The 19,433-nt window shown below is 42.7% G+C and overlaps 1 protein-coding gene across 3 annotated transcripts in view; it reads left to right on the top strand.

Moving 5' to 3' along the window:
- The window catches only part of EXOC2 (exocyst complex component 2), a 94,524-nt gene extending 83,756 nt beyond the window's left edge, over positions 1-10,768 (top strand). For all 3 annotated transcript variants that reach the window (XM_058175030.1, XM_058175028.1, XM_058175029.1), the window contains exons 26-28: positions 474-535; positions 3,757-3,816; positions 10,398-10,768. In XM_058175030.1, coding sequence (XP_058031013.1) covers positions 474-535; positions 3,757-3,816; positions 10,398-10,491 — 216 coding nt within the window. In that variant the 3' untranslated portion in view covers positions 10,492-10,768. The remainder of the gene's footprint in view (positions 1-473; positions 536-3,756; positions 3,817-10,397) is intronic.
- Positions 10,769-19,433: the final 8,665 nt, after the last annotated feature.

Here is a 19,433-nt window from a genome sequence, read left to right as displayed (position 1 = left end):
AGTCTCAACATAAAGCTAGGGAAGGCTACTGTAATGGGGGGAAAACAAATCTTCCTGCTTCTCTTTAGGCTTCATGCATGCATAATCATATACAAACACAGGTTCCCCTCCCTCCCCATGAAAACAAAATGCAGATTTTACTTGAACTTCCTTCCTCTTTGGTAAATGATGTATTAAGAACCCGTATCATTTCTGGGTGCAAAAAGATATTAAGTACAACCATAATCTAAATATGGAAACTTTATATATAATATTCAGATTTACTTTAATTGATATCTGAATGTCCAAATCTATCATTGCCCTTAAATTTGTTAAATGAGATCATATAGCAAAAAAACCTTTTTTTTTCAGAAATTAAGGCCTCTTATTCGTGCTTGCTGCTATAAAACTATCCCTAACATTTATTTAGTAGATCCTAAATGTTGTAAAATCAGATGCTGAAGATGTAACACTGGAATATTTGTATCCTGCAGGCTCGACTTGAAATTTGTGCCTTGAGAGATTCTGTGTCTGTATTCCTCACCTCTGAAAGCAAGTAAGTAAGAAAAAAAAGTGACAGCATCAATTAACATATTTTTTATTAAAAAATATTAAAATATGCTCCAAATGAAAAAGCCCTTTGTAAAATGTTTTAAAATGGGTTACTTGAGATTCCCAATATCATGTTTGTGACCTCTGGAACTACTTCTAATCAAATACAAAAAATTATTAGAGGCTTCCTGTTAATTTTGAGGAGGAAAATACACACACACACACACACACACACACACACACAGTGTGTAAGGCTTAATGGAGCCTCACTATAATGGATAAAACTTTTAAAAAGCTTCGACATTACACACACACCCAAATGGAAGAAAAAAAAATCTTGATTTTTACTTATTTTGCTGCAGTACCCTGATCCATTACTTTCATGGTCACCACAAAACATTAAGTTGAGCCAGGGGTGAAATGCTCCCGGTTCGGACCAGATCGCCTGATCTGGTAGCGATCCTGGCGGGTGGTTTGGAGAACTGGTAATGATCCCAGCGCGAGGCTCTACCCACCCACCCAGTTGTCGTTTCTTCCTGGTTTTAACCAGGAAGTAATGTGTTTTGTACCCTCTGCACATGCAGGGATACATGCTGGAACTGGTAGTTAAAAATGCTTTAAATTAAAAAAAAAAAAAAGTTCTGACGATCGTGCATCACTCAGTGATTGTTGGAACTTTTTTTTTTTTTTTTACTTTAAAGCATTTTTTTACTACCGGTTCGGGAAAATAAGTAGTAAAAAAATGCTTTAAAAAAGTAAAAAAAAGGCTCCAATGATCACAGCTGTGCCGCGCGATAATTGGAGCCTTTTTAAAAAACTTTTTTAAAGCATTTTTTTACTACCTGTTCACCAGAGCCAGTAGTAAGGAGGAGGATCACAATCGGAGGATCACAGCTGTGGCGCACAATCGTCGGAACCTTCTTTTTACAGAGGTGGGGGTGGGAGGGTCCACTTTTGCTTCCAACAGGCTTCCCTGAAGCCTGCTAGGGCAAAATGGGTTGTGGGGGGGTCCATTTTTGAAAGAGAGAGAAAGAGAAGGAGAGAGAAAGAAAAGAGGGAGGGAGGGAGGGAAGGAAGGAAGGAAGGAAGGAAGGAAGGAAGGAAGGAAGGAAGGAAGGAAGGAAGGAAGGAAGGAAGGAAAGGGGAAAGAAAAAAAGTGAGGAAACAAACCTGGCACTAGACGCAGCTTCAGAGGATAATCCAGGGCTGGAAGGGACCTGGAGATCATCTAGCCCAACTCTGCTTCAGCAGAACATTGTTAGTGAGTTTCTGTCTTGATTTCCCCAGTCACATGGTTACATAGCCATGCCCACCCAGTCACATCAGCCCACCAGCCACACCCCCAGAACTGGTAGAAAAGAAATTTAGATTTCACCACTAAGTTGAGCCCTTGTAATCAAATGAATTTATATATTTCCAATTCAGCTTAAAATTGCATATGACTTGGTAATTATTTGATAGCTTTGTTTAATTTAAAAAAAAGGATGGGGTTAGGGGTGAACCATGAGTTTGGTATGGGATTAGACTACATCCCTTCCTTAAAATGTCTGTAGGTATTTAGATTTTGCAATCATTCCCTTTCCAGTCCTAAAATCATTCTACCCAGCCTGTTGGGATTGGAAATGAAGTGTCAGCCTCCACTCCAATCTTCGTATACTTTTGTACAATTTATATCAGTAGATAGAATGTGAAATGTTATTTCTGTATTATAAAACAGTTAAGGAAATGAGATGTATCATAGCACCATATAGGGTAAGGGAAAGGGGCCTATTAAGAGTGTCGGCTGACATAACAGTGTGGGAGGGGTGATTAACGGCTGAGTGTTAAGAGCGCGGGCTTTTCCAACAGAAACGGCATTCCTAAGATGATTGACAACTAGAGACCTGTGGAAGATTACCATGAGGGGCCGAGAAGGAGTTGGCATTGGACCAGACCAGCCTGACCTCCTGAAGGAGGAGGGACAATTGGGGGGATATGATATGTTAGCCATATTTTGTCTCAGATCCAACTTTACTAAGCTGCTATCAAGACTGTAACTAGTAAAAGTACTTTTCTTTATTGCAAATGAAGTCAAGGTGAATTCTTTCCTAGTTATAATCAGAGGCAGTTTGACATGAAGTGCCAATATATATATAATGTATTTAATTCAAGGTAGTGAATTAAACCTAATGGTCCTGCTTTCTATGCCAAAGGAAGGCCCAAATCTCACAGTCTCCTGATTTCTAGCCCAGCACCTTCACCATTACACCAGACTGGCTCTCATGAATGGTATCATGACTACTGACTAACAACCGACAATTCATTTGCTTTCTGTTCTCAGGAGTGTGTTTTCTTGACTATTGTGAAGCCTTATGATATATGGAAAATCAGTAGAGCGAAATTTCATGTCTACCTATTACTAGTGGGGGGAAAATAGTGTTTATTATAAATGGATAGGTTTTTATTTTTTAATTATTTCCTTCAGTGAAAATTCATTAGTGTCACAGGTCCATCTGGATTTCTCAGGAAAAATCCTTGAGCAGGGTCTTAGCCAGTTACAGACCTTCCTGAGTAAATGGCATAAATGGCAGTAAAAAGGAATATTCTTCCTATTCTAACCAATTGCTGTTATACTGGAATAGTCCTTAAATTATTGGCTAAGGGTTAAATTTCATCAGTGTGCATGAGGCTTCTTAGATGAGCTTGAAGGCATATCACAGATGTTTAGCACAGATTAAACACATTTCAATAGAAGCATTCCATTTGTTTTCTGTCACCATGAGGAGAGACCAGTAAGTCACACGAAAGCCACACCTCTATAATATAACATCTATTTTCATATAAAAAAGACTGTCTTTTTTATTAAAGGATAAGGTTTAGAAATATCCACATAAGGAAGATAGTTTTAGAAGACAAGATAAAATTGCAAAGTCAAAATGAAACTGAAAACAGAATGATGATTCTGTGGAATAAAATGAAGACATTGCATGTATATATGTGCAAATATGTATGTGTGTCTATTTGTGCTTATGCACATGAACTCTGACAGCTATCCAGAAATCATTCCTGTAAGTGGCTCTTAATTTGTATTAATTTTAATGGTAAGTATTATGTAGGAATTTGCAGGTTGCGTGTCTAGCTTCAAATGCAAACACATAATAAGGCACACACTTAAATAACATAGAGAGACTGGAAATTAATAATTTTGATCAACTTGTGTAAGGGAACTATCTGTTTAATTTACAGCTCAAGCTTTAAGCAGGCTCTGGAAGCCTTGCCTCAGCTGTCAAGTGGTGCAGATAAAAAGTAAGTTGGTATCCTTTATGATTTAGAAGGTGCATTTTGCAAATATTACAGCGGTTGAAGCATTCATTCCTTGAGGAGAAACCTATTTTTGATCCAAGGCATGGCAAATACAGTGATAGTGGTAGTGTTTCCATTACACCATTTTCCATGCACAGACTACATATGGACTTTAATGTGATTTATCATTATAACAATTCTGCAAAGATTACAAACGACTGACTTTTTGAAACATCAGCAAGACACTGGAGAGCATGAAGAAATTTGCTCTTGGATTATCAATGTCCAAAATAGAACTCTTTATTTAATTCATTACAGTTGCCTTGAAATATTCCCTTATTTGATCATTTCCCCTAAACTGAACAAAACAGCAAAATTTTCATGTCAGTATTCGAAGAAGCTGGAATCCGAATTGCTTCCAACTCCTCAAAGAGTTATTGATACGTTAAATAATAGTTTTCTCCCAGAATGCAATTTATCTGCTAAAACACACATATGTTCTTGTTGCTTCTGCAAGATCAAATTGCCTTCCTTTTTTTTTTAGTTGGTGTATTTTTGTCAGGGGCACTAAATTTTTGGATCATGATTTATGATTATCAGAATATTTCCTGAATGCTGGATTTAACCAGTGAAGTAAACAAACAATAAAAGGAAAACAAGACACTAAAGTGAAGGGCAGACAAAACAGTTCAGTTTTGATTGTGCAATACAGTTTGTATATAAAGCAACATTAACTAAGATTCTGAATTTAGGTCACATGACCTAAATTTTCTTAAATTATGCCTGCCCTTTAAATGATGTTAACCTCTCAACCTCATATATCACGGGTGTTAAACATGTGGCATCACATTGCCATGATGTGACGTTTCACGACGTTTTTCCCATTCGCGGAGCTGGGGTGAGCGTGGCCTATGCCTGCGGGCCGCCAGTTTTACACCCGTCATATATGCTTAATGTGGATAAATTCTGCAGCATTCAACAAGACTCATTTCTTAGGAAGCACTAAGTTCCACTTAAAAGCTAAGAGCAATTATCTCCCCGTACAGTATATTAATCTACATAAAATTATTCTCAAGGATATCAATATCTTTGATTATTAGGAAAGAGCTAAAAATATTTGTATACAAACTATTATGTTTTGTATCTACAGTTTATTTTGAACACATAAAAGGCTGTTGAAGTTGTGAATCTTATTCCACCAGGACTCAATCTGTATAAATGCACTTGTATTCCTCAGGAAACAACAAAAAAAAAGGCATAAGGTTACACACCTATAAATAATGCATCTGCCTATATGTAGTCTTATTGATAGCAATTTCTCACATCTTGGAAAGACAGGCTAAATATTTTGGGAGAAGTGTTTGTAGATTACTCTGAATTACTGAGATTGCCTGATAGAGAACAGGTTTGTTAAAAAACAGGTTGCATGGAAACCAAATTTAAAGACTAGAGACCACGCAAGGATATTGTTAACAGTAACACAGATCCATTTTACAAATAGTCTAAACTCAGCATATCATTTCATGTGTCTGATAAAATGCTCTGTAGTTCTCAGGAATCTATTTCCCCTCCTACCACCCCCATTCCTGCCTCCACCTTGTGTGGTAGAATCAGTGGCAGACAGGAAGGAAGCTCGGTAGAGGAAGTTAAAAGATATTCCAGCGTGGACTCCATAGGTGGGAGGAAGCACATGAGATCAAACACTGAGGTCTATATCAGGCTTTCCCAGGAAAAACAGGCAGTCTGGTGAGATTGTTGCGAACTGGGGAATCAGCAACAAGGATATTTAGGCTCTGCGCATGCGCGAGAATGGTGGCGGTTTAGAAGAGCTCGAGTCGGCGATGGTGGCTTTCCCAGGAAATGGAGACTTCGGCTGACTCACCAGGCTTCTCCGGTCCCTCGGTGTGGGTATGATCTATCTGGCTGCCGCTGGAGAGGTTTGTGGCCTCTCGGGACATACGGCAGCCGAGAACGGGCCGAGGGCGGAGGCGGTCGGAAGGCGGCCATTTTGGGCGGCGAGGAGGAGGCGAGAGAGGCGAGGAGGCCTGCGGCCTGCGGCTTGTTGCGGGCTCCGGCCTTGGCTCGGCCCTGCCCCAGCGGTGATTTCGGCCCTGCCCCAGTGGCGAGGAGGCGGCGAGGCGAGGCGAGGAGGCCTGCGGCTGGTTGCGGGCTCCGGCCTTGGCTCCGGCCCTGCCCCAGCGGTGATTCGGCCCTGCCCCAGTGGCGAGGCGGCGAGGAGGCGAGGCGAGGAGGCCTGCGGCTTGTTGCGGGCTCCGGCCTTGGCTCCGGCCCTGCCCCAGCGGCCCTGCCCCAGCGGTGATTTCGGCCCTGCCCCAGCGGCGATCCCAGCGGCGATTCCAGCGGCGACCCAGCGATCCTGGCCAAGTTCCAGCGGCGGAGATCGTCGGCGGCGGTCCAACCTGGCTCTGACAGCTTGGGTTGTGGATTTGAATCGACCCGTTTTCTGGCTGTCAGTGGGCCTGCCAACTCCGTTGGCGCCAGTTCCATCGGCGCCAGTTTCTTGATGCTGGTTGGGCCCGGCGAGCCTTGTGGACTGCGGCGCCTGCCAGCGCCCTGTGTGCAGTCCCACCAATGGATGGGTGTGGTGAGGCCCTGGTGGGAGAGGAGGCGGATCCATGGCTGAGGTTTGTCCCTCTTGTGGCCTGTTTTGCGTGTCATCAAATGGCCCTTGGAGGCCTGGCTTGCTCCATCATATTTCTACCTCCCTTCCCCCTCCCATACCGGACTTTGATCACCTAAACTGGTCGGTCATGCATGTCCATCTGCGGGTTATGGAGAGGATTGGACTGGATTGGAATAGCTTGGACTGGTCTATGGACCCGGACAGACCGAGCCATTTCTACTTGACTAAGACCTTGTAGAACTATTCCCCATAGGCACACTATGGAGATTGCCGGCCTGTCTGTTCCTGCTCTGTCATCGCTATCCGGTCCCTGCTCCATCTGTCCTTTTACCAACTGGACTCCCGCTGGAAGATTCACCATTTTATTTCTTTGGGATTTTACCATCTTAGCATCCCTCGTCGATTCGCACTTTTTCTATGCGCTACACTGTACATGAACTCTTGCGCCTGCAGTGCCCCGCCGCAGGAATGGCCCATATCGCTACCAAGGGCCGGCCTCAATGACGGGTCTTGGGACCCACAGAGGTGGCATGCGAGAAGAAAGAGCCTTTGGGGGTTTTTAGACAGGGCAATTTTAAGGGGTGGGAGGGGTAGGGCGGGTGATGGGGGTAGCCCGTCGGGAGGGAAACCAGTTCCAGCGCATGCTCGTGGCGACTGTCAATTGGGTTCGGAGGTTATGGGGAGTGTGTTCCTTTGTGTGAGGTGAGTCTATTTGCACGGTAAGTGGGAGGGGCAGATATGGCGGAAGGGGATCGTATCGATGCAAGGGGTCACGCGTTCGATGTATGCAGGCGATCGCGTGCCCCGATCCCCCTGACTTCACCCGTTTCCCGGATGGTCAAGACTCTCAGAGCCTGGGCCTTCGTCTGATGTTATACAACGCACGGTCCGTGGCCAATAAGGCCCCCCTAATATATGATCTGATTCAGGGGGGTGCCACGGATATTATAGGCGTTACGGAGACCTGGTTGGGTACTGAAGGGGGCGTGCCCCTGGTCGAGATGTGCCGAGCGTGTTTCCGTGCATTGCATCAGCGGAGGCCCAGGGTAGGGGTGGAGGGTGGCGGTTGTTATTAAAGAGAGTCTAGAGCCGAGGAGACCACTGTACCTCAGATTGCCGGGTGTGAATCCCTCTTTGTGAGGTGGGGTCGTAGATGTCAGTTGGGCTTGCTGGTCGCGTACCTGGCTCCTTGCTGCGTGACAGCTGCCCTGCCCGAGCTTCTAGAGGTGCTTGCCGGGGTGGCAGTGGAGACCCCCAGACTTTTAGTCATGGGGGACTTTAATCTGCCATCTGCTGGCTCGTCATCGCCCGTAGCTCGGGAGTTCTTGGCTTCCATGACCTTGGACCTGACTCAAGTAGTGGATGGCCCCACTCACATCGGGAGGCACACTGGACCTGATTTTTGTCTCTGGTCAGTGGTTGAGAGATCTGGACTTAAAGGAAATAGTCATTGAACCTTTGTCATGGCCAGATCACTCTCTCCTTCGCCTGGACTTTCTGACCGCTACCCAACACCGCAGGGAGACGGAACCATTACGTTGGTACCGTCCCAGGCGCCTAATGGACCCAGAGAGGTTTCAGACGGAGCTTGGGCCACTTCCTGAGGGTCTGGCTCACGGCACGGCAGAGGAACTAGCTGCAGCCTGGGGGCGGGCTGCGGCGGGGGCCTTGGCCGGTGCCGTGCCTTTGCGGCCTCTGACCCGGCGCAGACCCCACCCGGCCCCTTGGTTCTCCGAGGAGCTGAGGGGGATGAAACGCCGGAGAAGACGCCTAGAGAGTTCCTGGAGGTCCAGCCGTTCAGAGGCTGATCGGACACTAGTTAGATCCTATACTAGGACCTACCTAGTGGCACTGAGGGAAGCGGCGTTGCTCGCCTCCTCCCTCATTGCGTCGGCAGATAACCGCCCAGCTGCCCTGTTTGGGTGACCCGCTCCCTCCTTCACCAGGGGAGCGGGATGACCCGATGCAGGGGCGTGCTGAGAGTTTAACGGTTATCTATACGATAAAATCGTTCAGCTTAAGGACGGTCTGGACCAAAATTGTGGCGATTCGGATGGGGCGTCCGAGGCGGTCTTGGTGATGTTGTCTGGGATGAGTTTGACCCTGTGACTCCGAGGACATGGACAGGTTGCTGGGTAGACTGAATGCCACCACGTGTTTACTGGACCCGTGCCTCCTGGCTGGTGCTGGCCACTCGGGAGGTGACACGAGGCTGGCTCAGGGGATTACAGTGCTTCCTTGTTGGAGGAGTCTTTCCGGCCGCCTTGAAAGAGGCGGTGGTGAGGCCCTCCTCAAGAAGCCTTCCTGGACCCGGCTGTTTTAGGTAATTATCGTCCGGTCTCAACCTTCGCCCGGCGAAGGTTGTAGAGAGTATGGTGGCATATCAGTTTCCCCTGCACCTGGAGGAAACTGTCTATCTAGACCCGTTCCAGTCCGGTTTCCGGCCGGTTACAGCACTGAGGCGGCTTTGGTCGCGTTGGTGGATGATCTCTGGAGGGCCAGGGATGGGGTTGTTCCTCTGCCCTGGTCCTATTAGACCTCTCAGCGGCTTTTGATACCATCGACCATGGTATCCTGCTGCGCGGTTGGGGGATTGGGAGTGGGAGGCACCGTTTATCGGTGGTTCTCCTCCTATCTCTCCGACCGGTCGCAGACGGTGTTGACGGGGGCAGAGGTCGACCCGCGGCGCCTCACTTGTGGGGTGCCGCGGGGTCGATCTCTCGCCTTCTGTTCAACATCTATATGAAACGCTGGGTGAGATCATCAGTGGTTTCGTGTGAGGTACCAGCTGTCGCTGATGACACTCAGCTGTACTTTTCCACACGGGCCACCCCAATGAAGCTATCGAAGTGCTGTCCCGGTGTTTGGAAGCCGTCGGGTCTGGATGGGGAGAAACAGGCTCAAGCTCAATCCCTCCAAGACAGAGTGGCTGTGGATGCGGCATCCCGGTACAGTCAGCTGAGTCCACGGCTGACTGTCGGGAGCGAGTCACTGGCCCCGATGGAGAGGGTGCGCAATTTGGGCGTTCTCCTGGATGAGCGGCTGTCTTTTGATGAACACCTGACGGCCGTCTCCAGGAGAGCTTTCCACCAGGTTCGCCTGGTGCGCCAGTTCGCCCTTTCTGAACCGGGATGCCCTATGCACGGTCACTCACGCCCTTGTGACGTCTCGTCTGGATTACTGCAATGCTCTCTACATGGGGCTCCCTTGAGGGGCATCCGGAGGCTACAGTTAGTCAGAATGCAGCTGCGGGTGATAGAGGAGCCTCGTGGCTCCCGAATGACACCTATCCTGCGCAGGCTGCACTGGCTGCCTGTGGCTTTCGGGTGCGCTTCAAGGTTTTGGTGAACGTCTTTAAAGCGCTCCATGGCATAGGGCCGGGCTACTTACGGGACCGCCTGCTGCTACCGAATACCTCTCACCGACCCGTGCGCTCTCACAGAGAGGGACTCCTCAGGGTGCCGTCGGGGGGACAGTGTCGTATGGCGGCGGCCAGGAAGGGCCTTCTCTGTGGGGCTCCCGCCCTCTGGAGCGACCTCCCCAGGACTTCGTCAACTTCCGGACCTCCAGACCTTTAGCATGAGCTTAAAACTTACTTATTTATCTGCGCTGGCCTGGGTTAGTTTTTAAATTTATGGGTTTTTAAATGGGTTTTAGTTTTAAATTTTAATTGTGGCCAATTTTAATAAGTTTTTTAAGTGTATTTTAAACTGTATTTATATATTGTCTATTTTACTTGGCTGTGAACCGCCCTGAGTCCTTCGGGAGAAGGGCGGTATACAAATTTAATAAATAAATAAATAAATAAATAAATAAGCCTCTTGACCTAACCTGAGAGTAGTTCTGATTGCTTGTGACTGACAAATTGGCTCTTCATTGTTCTTGTAACGCATCTAAACTCTTCAAGTCCGTCAATATCTTAATTTATTTTTTTTTACAGATTGCTGGAAGAACTACTGAACATATTCAAGAGCAGCATGCAGTTTCAGCTCACCTGCTTTCAAGCTTCTTCTTCCACAATGGTGAAGACCTAATTCTGAAACTGAATTCTTTTCATGAATAGGGAACTGTAAATGCCATCAGTCTTGTTCTCAAGTAACTGTACTATTCTTTTCTGTGACCTCATTTTCTTGAATCAAAATTCAGAGTAAAATTATTAATAGATCTATTGCTTCTAGAAATAGCAATCCCATTTTGTTTTGATGAGAATTTACTCTGAAACATTTTAAACAGCAATATATCATAGTATGCTTAATAGCTTGGCAAGCTGGTTGTATTTATTATCCTAATAAAGGTTGACAAGTGATGCCACCACATTCTTTAAATTTCAGAGCATATTTACCAAAATGTTCTACAATTCTCCGTATCAGTAGAGATGTTTGGATCATTAAATGATGGCATGTGTACTTGTATCATCATCTATCATCACGCACAGACCTGAATATCCATTGTTGGCCTCTATGGAATGAATTCTTTCAATCAGATGTACACAGTGGTATGTGGGAAAGACCTTGGTGAGTAGGCCAAGAGACACTGCCAAGGGAATGATCAGATAAGAGACAGTAGAGCCCATAACTAGATAATGGGCAGGACAAGAAACTCAGACGAGACCCTCCCTACTTTCTCAAGCTGTAAAGGAGATTGGGGGGAGAGTTAAACTTTGAAGCTTGCAGGGTTCTGTTAATGTAGCTTTACAATAAAGTTGAATTAGCTTATCTACTTGTAATTTGTATCTAATTTACCTGTCAAGGCTAACAACATGCTGCATTGCAGTAGACCTCTTATCAATGAATAGATTTTGTGACATCAAGTCACAATTGATTCTTAGCAACCATATATAGATAGATCTCCAGGTTGATCCAGTGGTAAAATTGAGTTTATCCACTTTTCTGCTGGTCATCCTCCTCTTCTCTTTCTTTCCATATTTCCCAGCACTTGCAGACATCTTCAGATCGCTGGGTTTTCACATAATGTGTCCAAAATATCATAATTTGAGCCTTGAGTGAGAACTCTGGATTGACTTATTCATTTTTTTTTTTTGGGCTGGCCATAACATTGTCAGAGTTTGTCTCCAGCACCAGCATTCAAAGGTGTCAATTGTCTTTATATCCTGCTTCAAGTTCAGTTTTTGTTTGCATAGCATCACAAGCTAAACCACTGACTAAACGATTCATCAGTAAATTACCATTGAGATGATGCACAAGTTGCTTCTGTATATATCCTTAAATATGGCATTCCAGAATATTTTTGGATGTATTTTTGCTGTTTTAATCTGGAAGACAGTTTGTGAATCTAGGAAAAATAAACCAAGCAAACTAAATACATTTCGTTTCTACATTCACATAACTGAAGTTATATGCATGTTTACAACTATTAAAACCTCTTTTACAAAAAAGATTATAAGATTTGTAGATAAACACACAATGATGTATTCTAAAGAACCTGAAAAAGTAAAAAGGATTCCATTTTTACTCAGCTTTTCAAAATGTTAACAAAATGTTATGAATCACAGTACTAAGGAAAAAAAATCCAGTCATCAAGGCCATTTCTATCTTTCAAATGGATTAATGTACATCAAAAACTTATTTCAAGCCAGGCTGCTTATTATTACCTTTACAAAGTAATCATTCAGGTTTTGAAATTGCTACCTCAAATTCAGACTTGGAAGCCCCAAATGTGTATTCATAAACATCTGCTTCAGTATTTTGCTTTTCATTTATCTTGTGGCCTTAACAAAGTGAAGTCAGTTATCTTGATAACAACATTGAAAATAATACAGGTATTTTCATTTGTGAAGTATTTAGCGAGAAGTTAGAACTTGAAGCAATGTGTCTTTCTCATCAAGTTTTCCTTTTTCTCCCATTCCCCAAGTGAAGCCATTATACAATAATTGCTGAGCAAGGATGATTCAGTAATTGTTATTACATACACCATGTTTTGGCACCTTTTATCAATCCCTGTCATCGTCTCCTCACACATCCCTTCCCCCCTTGATATTTATATATGAATTCATACAACTGCTGAACTCAAATGTTGTGTCCCTGGACAGTGTACAAAAAGATTTTAAAAAACCCCGCTGCTAATGCAAACTAAGATAGCTCATTTATACAATAAAATGACAGACAAATTTGCAAACCCACATTGGAGATCCGGCTCAACCTGACCCTAAAGCGAGGGGAGGAGTCAGGTCTTCACCACCTTCTTGCAGGCTTGTAGAGTTGTGGCCAACTGTTTATATCTAGGGGAGGATAGGGATTGCCCCAGAGAAGACAGACGTCCTGGGTCCCATAAGATACTGTTTTAATGAAGGGATCCAGAGTGTTTACCCTTATTGGAAAGTGTTGGATGGGCCTATACTCTTAAGAGTGAGTAATCCTCTAGAAAAACATCCTATGTTATGTAAGACTTTTGATGGTGAAAGTCCAACTAATTTCTTCAATCCAACAGGGATGGTCTACATAACACTCTGGAAAAACTATAATAATAACGATGGCATTCTTTGAAAGGAATAATACATATAAACATCTCAGTTTGCTACACTTATCGTCTGACTCTCCTTTTCTTTCTTACAAAGACAAGTAGTCCTCAATGAACACATTAGAATGAGCAACTCTGTCACTATATGCCATGGTGTTAAACAAGGTCTCACATGACTGCAATTTTACTGCTGGCTTTTCCATCGACTCTGCTTCCTGTGGAAGCCAGTTACGAAATGCACAAATGGCAGTCATGGGACTGTAGGACACTCCAACTGTTGAAAATGCCCATTGGTGGAAAAGTTCTTGAATCTTGGTCACAGGACCATTGGGAACTTATCATAAAGTTCCATTTTAGCACTGTCTTGATTTTGAATGATCGCTAAAGAGGGCAAAGATTACCTGACTGCAAGTCATAGATCTAAAAGGAAAAGAAAGCAAACCAAGATCTGTCAGCTCTGCTTTCTGGGATTGTGGCTACTGTTAACTAAATACTATGACAGGGGTCTCCAACCTTGGCCACTTTAAGACTTGTGGACTTCAACTCCCAGAATTCCTCAGCTAGCTTTGCTGGCTGAGGAACTCTGGGAGTTGAAGTCCACAAGTCTTAAAGTGACCAAGGTTGGAGACCCCTGTACTATGAGATTAATAAGTGATGTCCACTCTGATGGACATGTAACAAAGCAAAGAAATATTGGAGTAGGATTCACATCTTAATATGGAAGATTCTCAAAGTGAATATAAAGATAAAATCAGAAACTTTTCTTATGGATTTAATGGAAAAAGACTTGGAAAAGAATTGGAAACTCTGATGTTATAAATGTTGATGGCAGCAAGATTATTTTATGCACAAAAATGGAAGCATATTTTGATTCCCACAATGGATGAATGGCTGCAGAAGTTGGAGTTAGTGGAGATGGTTAAACTGACTGCTTTTATTAAAAGACAAAAACACAACTACTTTTGTTTCTACTTGGAAGCCGCTACGGGACTCGAGATAGAAAAAAAATGAAACTTTGATTTTGGGTTTTACCGATTAGATAGGTTTGTTGGTACAGAAATGGCTAGTTTATACTATTACGTAAAAGTAAAAAAATTGAGATTTGATGTTATTTTATTGCACCAAAGGGAGTCGGAAGTCAATGCCTTTCCTTTCTTTTTCCGCTTTTTCCTACATTTTCCCTTCCCTTTTCTCTCTCCTATCTTTCCTACTATTTTCTTTTGTATTTTTGTATTTTATAGTATGAATAAACTAAAAAAATTAAATAATTGACGTCCATGCATGTATATACATATAGTGACACTATGTATAGCATTCACAATGCATTTCTTTTTCATCTTATTTCTCCTTCAGCGAATCCTGGAAAATATAATTTAGCCTGATTTGTTTCTTCACCAAGGTTGCCACAATTGAGCTAGCATTTGTTTCTAGATAATATCTTAGTAAAAAGGTTAAGAAAATCACTTGCCATTTACCTGACCTTCAAAAGTAAGTGACAGTTTTTGAAGGGGGCTTTTCATGCATTTTTGAGAGGGAAAGCTAGTTCTTTTTGATCCCCATTTGTGAGGAAAAAAATCCTGGTTGGGGCCCTTAATGATGAGAGAGAAAAAACCTAAGGAAAGCTGAATATAAATGGCTGGAGATCTGAGCTCTAGATTTGTAGGCTATCTTTTTAACCAGAGTCTTTCTCTTCAGTAGAGTTTATATCAAATTGTTAAGGAAAACCACAGAGGACTACTTAAGGGGCAAGCCATGAACTGAGTACCTCAGTACCAAGTGCATGTATAGTAAGAAATACGGGAGGGAATGTATCAAGCCTAATTGGAGTAGTATATGTGGCAAATTGTAACTGGGTAGCCATGTGATCTGCTTCACGGAAAACAGCCCTGCCTTTGCGTTTCAGAGGAAAGTAGCACCAAGCTTACTATTAATTGAGATGGAGAGAGTCATTAGGATGCTGATACAACAGCTATGCTGAAATAATTTTCAATTCCTAATCTAGTAAACTTCTGAACATGCAATAAGGAGACATGCCACCATTTTGGATAAGCAGTTGGCCCTGAGCTACTTCTACAGGACTATCTCTTGTCTGAAGACCTGAGCAGTTCACATTTGATTTAAAAATGAGGAGCTCATTGTGTATGAAATGGAACAGATTTCTGGAAGATTCCATTAGCCCTTTCTATGACTTTGATTCAGTTGTTTCGACAGTGGTCTGATATTTTTTCTAGAAGTTACTCCTCAACTGTAAATTAAATGCAATCACCCATATACAGGATTCTGGACAAAATGGAAGCAGACCATATCCAGAATACCACAATCCAGATTTACTTTAGGAAATCATAATCTTGCCACTGACAGTTGAGAGGAAGGAAGGAAGGAAAGAAAAGGGAAGGGAAGGGAGGAAGGAAGGAAGGAAGGGTGGGTGGTCCTGCCATGAGGATGATCATATTTAGCCTCCAAGCAGAAATTCAGAAATTGGGATAGGATAAATATTAGAATGGTTGGAATTAGATATGTCTAGTCTATTGAAGAGAAAGACTTAAGGATGACATGATAACAATCTTCCAACATTTGAGGGGTTGTCACGGAAAAGAGGGCGTTGACTTATTTTCCAAACCATCTGGGGGCAAGACAAGAAGTAATGGGAGGGATCCTGTTGTAACTTTGCTGGATGCTACCATTTAGAATATACAATCTACTGTAGAAAAGCATGGTTAATTTAAAAAAGAAAGACATTGTTCAGGAAATTTTCTATGCTTTTGCTGAACCAAGGAGACAACACTCCCAATATTGGAAATGTATTTTCACATAAATATTGAGCAATTAAATTAGCTCTTGGACATCTAAATAAAGATTGAAATCCAATCAGTTATGATCTCTGAGGGAAGATTTTAATTTATTCATTAGTTGTGCCATCATATGCCAAAATAATAGTTAAAAAAAGAACAGCAGTGGATAAAAAGAAGAAAAAATAAAAATAAAAATGTGTCTTTGTGTGTATACACAAATATTTTTTTATTTTTTTTTGCATTTATATCCCGCCCTTCTCCGAAGACTCAGGGCGGCTTACACTATGTCAAGCAATAGTCTTCATCCATTTGTATACTATATACAAAGTCAACTTATTGCCCCCCAACAATCTGGGTCCTCATTTTACCTGCCTTATAAAGGATGGAAGGCTGAGTCAACCTTGGGCCTGGTGGGACTTGAACCTGCAATATTGCAAGCAGTTGCTGTTAATAATAGGCTGCATTAGCCTGTTGCACCACCAGAGGCCCTGATATATGCAGACTTACATGGGAAAATCAATTTTACTATATTAACTAGTATGTCAAAAACCGTTCTTGACAGTACTACGACTCTAATCACAATGGCACAGTATTTCCTGACTTTTATAGATATGGCTGATCTCTCAATAGGAAAGATACAAAGTCTGAACTTCTGCTAACAAGATAGAGAACAGCTATAATCATAAGGTACAGGTAGTCCTCAACTTACAACCACAATTGAGTTCCAAATTTCTGTTGTTGAGTGAGACATTTGTTAAGTGAGCTTTGCCCCATTTTATGAAATTTCTTGCCACAGATGTTAAGTGAATCACTGTAGCTGATAAGTTAGTAACCTGGTTATTAAGTAAATCTGGCTTCCCCATTGACTTTGCTTGTCAGAAGGTTGCAAAAAGTAAGCAAATGACCCTGGGACACAGCAATGGTCGTAAGAATGAATCAGTTTGCCAAGTATCTGAATTTTGATCACATGAGCATGGCGATGCAGCAAAGGTCATAACTGTGAAAAATGGTCATAAGTCACTTTTTTCAGTGCCATTGCAACATCGAATGATCATTAAATGAATCGTCGTAAGTCAAGGACTACCTGTGTTATTTATAAGGCAGCCCAAACAATCTGACTAGATTCAAAGCCCTTCTTGAAAAGCAGAATAAATGGATTCAAATTTCTATCTTCTGCTATAATTCACTGTCTTGCAGACTGCTGAAACATTGCCTCAAGAGCTCCCAGGATAGAATAAGGTAGATCTGAGTTTTAAAATTGCTCATCAGTGGTTTTGTGTCTTCTCATTCCCAATCAAAGGCATCAGCTTAGCCTTTCAGGATGTGTGTCTTTTTAATTCTTTGAAGCTGAAAAAATTCCCTTGTCTCTTAAGATCTGAAATGAGAGCCAATACCGCAACATCAACTCTGCAACATCAACCTTACCAGAGTGAAAGGGTTTCTAAAACCTTTTGCAGAATTCTTCAGGGAAACAATGAAGATTCATTCCTTCTGAATAGCAACTGGAAGTTGCTGCTAAAATCTTGACAATTTTGGACATTTATTCTTATGACTGTGAACAGCCTCAGGAGTAATTGAACTCAGGGCTAAGAAAAAAAACAACCTGTTTTAATCGTTCAAAAGAAATGATTTAATGCAATCCATCAGTTAAACCAGCCTTATTGGTCATGGACTTGTGGCCTACGGAGTGATGTTTCAGTTCCATTACCTTAACATTCCAGCACAAGGATCGTCTGTGTTGTTTTTGTTGTTTTATTAGAGATTCTGGACTTACTTCTCATTGAGGCTTAGAAGCATTCTACTTAGAAGTAGAAGCTGAGAGCATTTATTTAACTTTGAAGAAAAATCCCCCCCCCCAAGACTCTAATTATCTCTCAACTTTTGTTTGAACCACGCAGTGATCTTAAGTAGATTACCTTCATCTCCGTGAAAACATCACAGTTGAAATGTCATACCTTTCTCTGTTTTGCTGGTTCCTGATAAAGCAAGAGTTGAAATGACCCTGCAGTACTTACTCAACTTCAGCAAAAGGCCAGGATTAACCACAAGAAACCACAGCCTGAAAACAAGCTAAGTCTTCGGGTACAGCAAATGCCAGTCAAGAGATCAAGTTCAAAAGAAATAACTGAAGCCCAAGAGTTGGTTTGCAGAAGGAAGGCACAGCTCCTCTCTTGACACAAGGATACTCTTCTCCAAAAATGCCTTCTACAAGCTGATTTCCCGAAGCCCCAGGCTGTAGGAGGCGATGGAATAGCTGTTAATATCAAACAACATTAACTATCTTTTATTTTGTTTACATATCAGCTCCCATACAGTAATAGCAATAGCTCTTAGACTTATATACTGCTTCACTTTGCTTTATAGCCCTCTCTAAGCAGTTTACAGTCAGCATACTGCCCCCAACAATCTGGATCCTCATTTTACCCACCTTGGAAGGATGGAAGGCTGAGTCAACCTTGAGTGACCTTGGTGACATTCGAACTGCCAAATTGCAGGCAGCCAGCGATCAGCAGAAGTAGCCTATAACTTTGGTCCCTTTAAGACTTGTGGACTTCAACTCCCAGACTCCCTCAGCCAGCAAAGTACTGCATTCTAACCACTGCACCACTACGGCTCATTCTTTAAGGCAGTGTTTTTTAAACTTGGCAACTTTGAAGCAACGTGAAGTATGCTGGCTTTGGAGTTCTGGGAGTTGTCCATCCATCTTAAAGTTGCCAAGTTTGGAAAACACTGCTCCAAGGTCTCCACCAATCTTTCATTCTTTTGATTATTCATCAAAAGACCAGTAATCTAAAGACAACTTGCAAAAAAAAAAAAGCTGCATTCTAAACCTTCACCAACAAGATAGAACCTAGAGATGATAAGGCTTCCTTCCTCGGGTTGAACCTGAGATCCTCCAGCTGAGGTGAATTTACAGTCTGGATCTTCAGTAACCTTTGGCCAGTCTGCCTCAGCTGATGGAAGGCAGTTCAAAACTTTGCAGAACACCAGATTATAAAAGGCAGTGATAAACAAGATGGAAACAGGGTCTACAAGATCCATAGAAAAAATCTCCAAATCTCAAGACTGTAAGCAAGGACAGATTTCTTGAAGGCCCCCAAGATGATGAAAATCATAATAGGTGTGACTTTCATAATTTGAGGTCCAGCACAGAAAATGAGCCTGTGGAGATTACAAAAGGCAAAGGTCTCAGAAATAGGCAGATTTATCAGAAGACTGGGGTGGGGTGGGGATAAGTGTGTATGATTTCACCTCTTGAAGGACATGCTCAAATGGGTGTATTTCTCCTTTTCTTCTTTTTACTTCTTTTTTCATAGTACAAATTTGTCCAGAAATCAAGCTAGAACTTGTGTCCAGTCCTGGCATTGCTGCCTCTGAAATTATCACAATTTTCAATCACTTCCCTAATGAATATGCAATAGTTTCTTTTCTTGTTTAACACAATCAGCCTGTAAACTGCCTCATTGGTGATGTCTAGATGAGGTGAGCAGCTTGTAATATAAACCCAACAAATAAGAAAGAGAGAAGAAACACATCAGTGAAGTGTGTGTGTGGGGGGGGAAGAACCCTGAACACCCAAAGGAAAAAGAGCCCAATCTAGCACTCTGACTCAACCTTTCCCAGACTGGAAGCAGCAGCAGCTGTTGAAATGCGATGCACAAGCACAAAGAGCCATCTTAAAGTTGTACAGGAAGCTTTAAATAAAA

The sequence above is a fragment of the Ahaetulla prasina genome, chromosome 3, assembly GCF_028640845.1.
Source record: "Ahaetulla prasina isolate Xishuangbanna chromosome 3, ASM2864084v1, whole genome shotgun sequence".
NCBI lineage: Eukaryota > Metazoa > Chordata > Lepidosauria > Squamata > Colubridae > Ahaetulla > Ahaetulla prasina.
The sequence above is the reverse complement of the archived record's forward strand: the minus strand, read 5'-3'. Positions and strand labels throughout refer to the sequence as shown.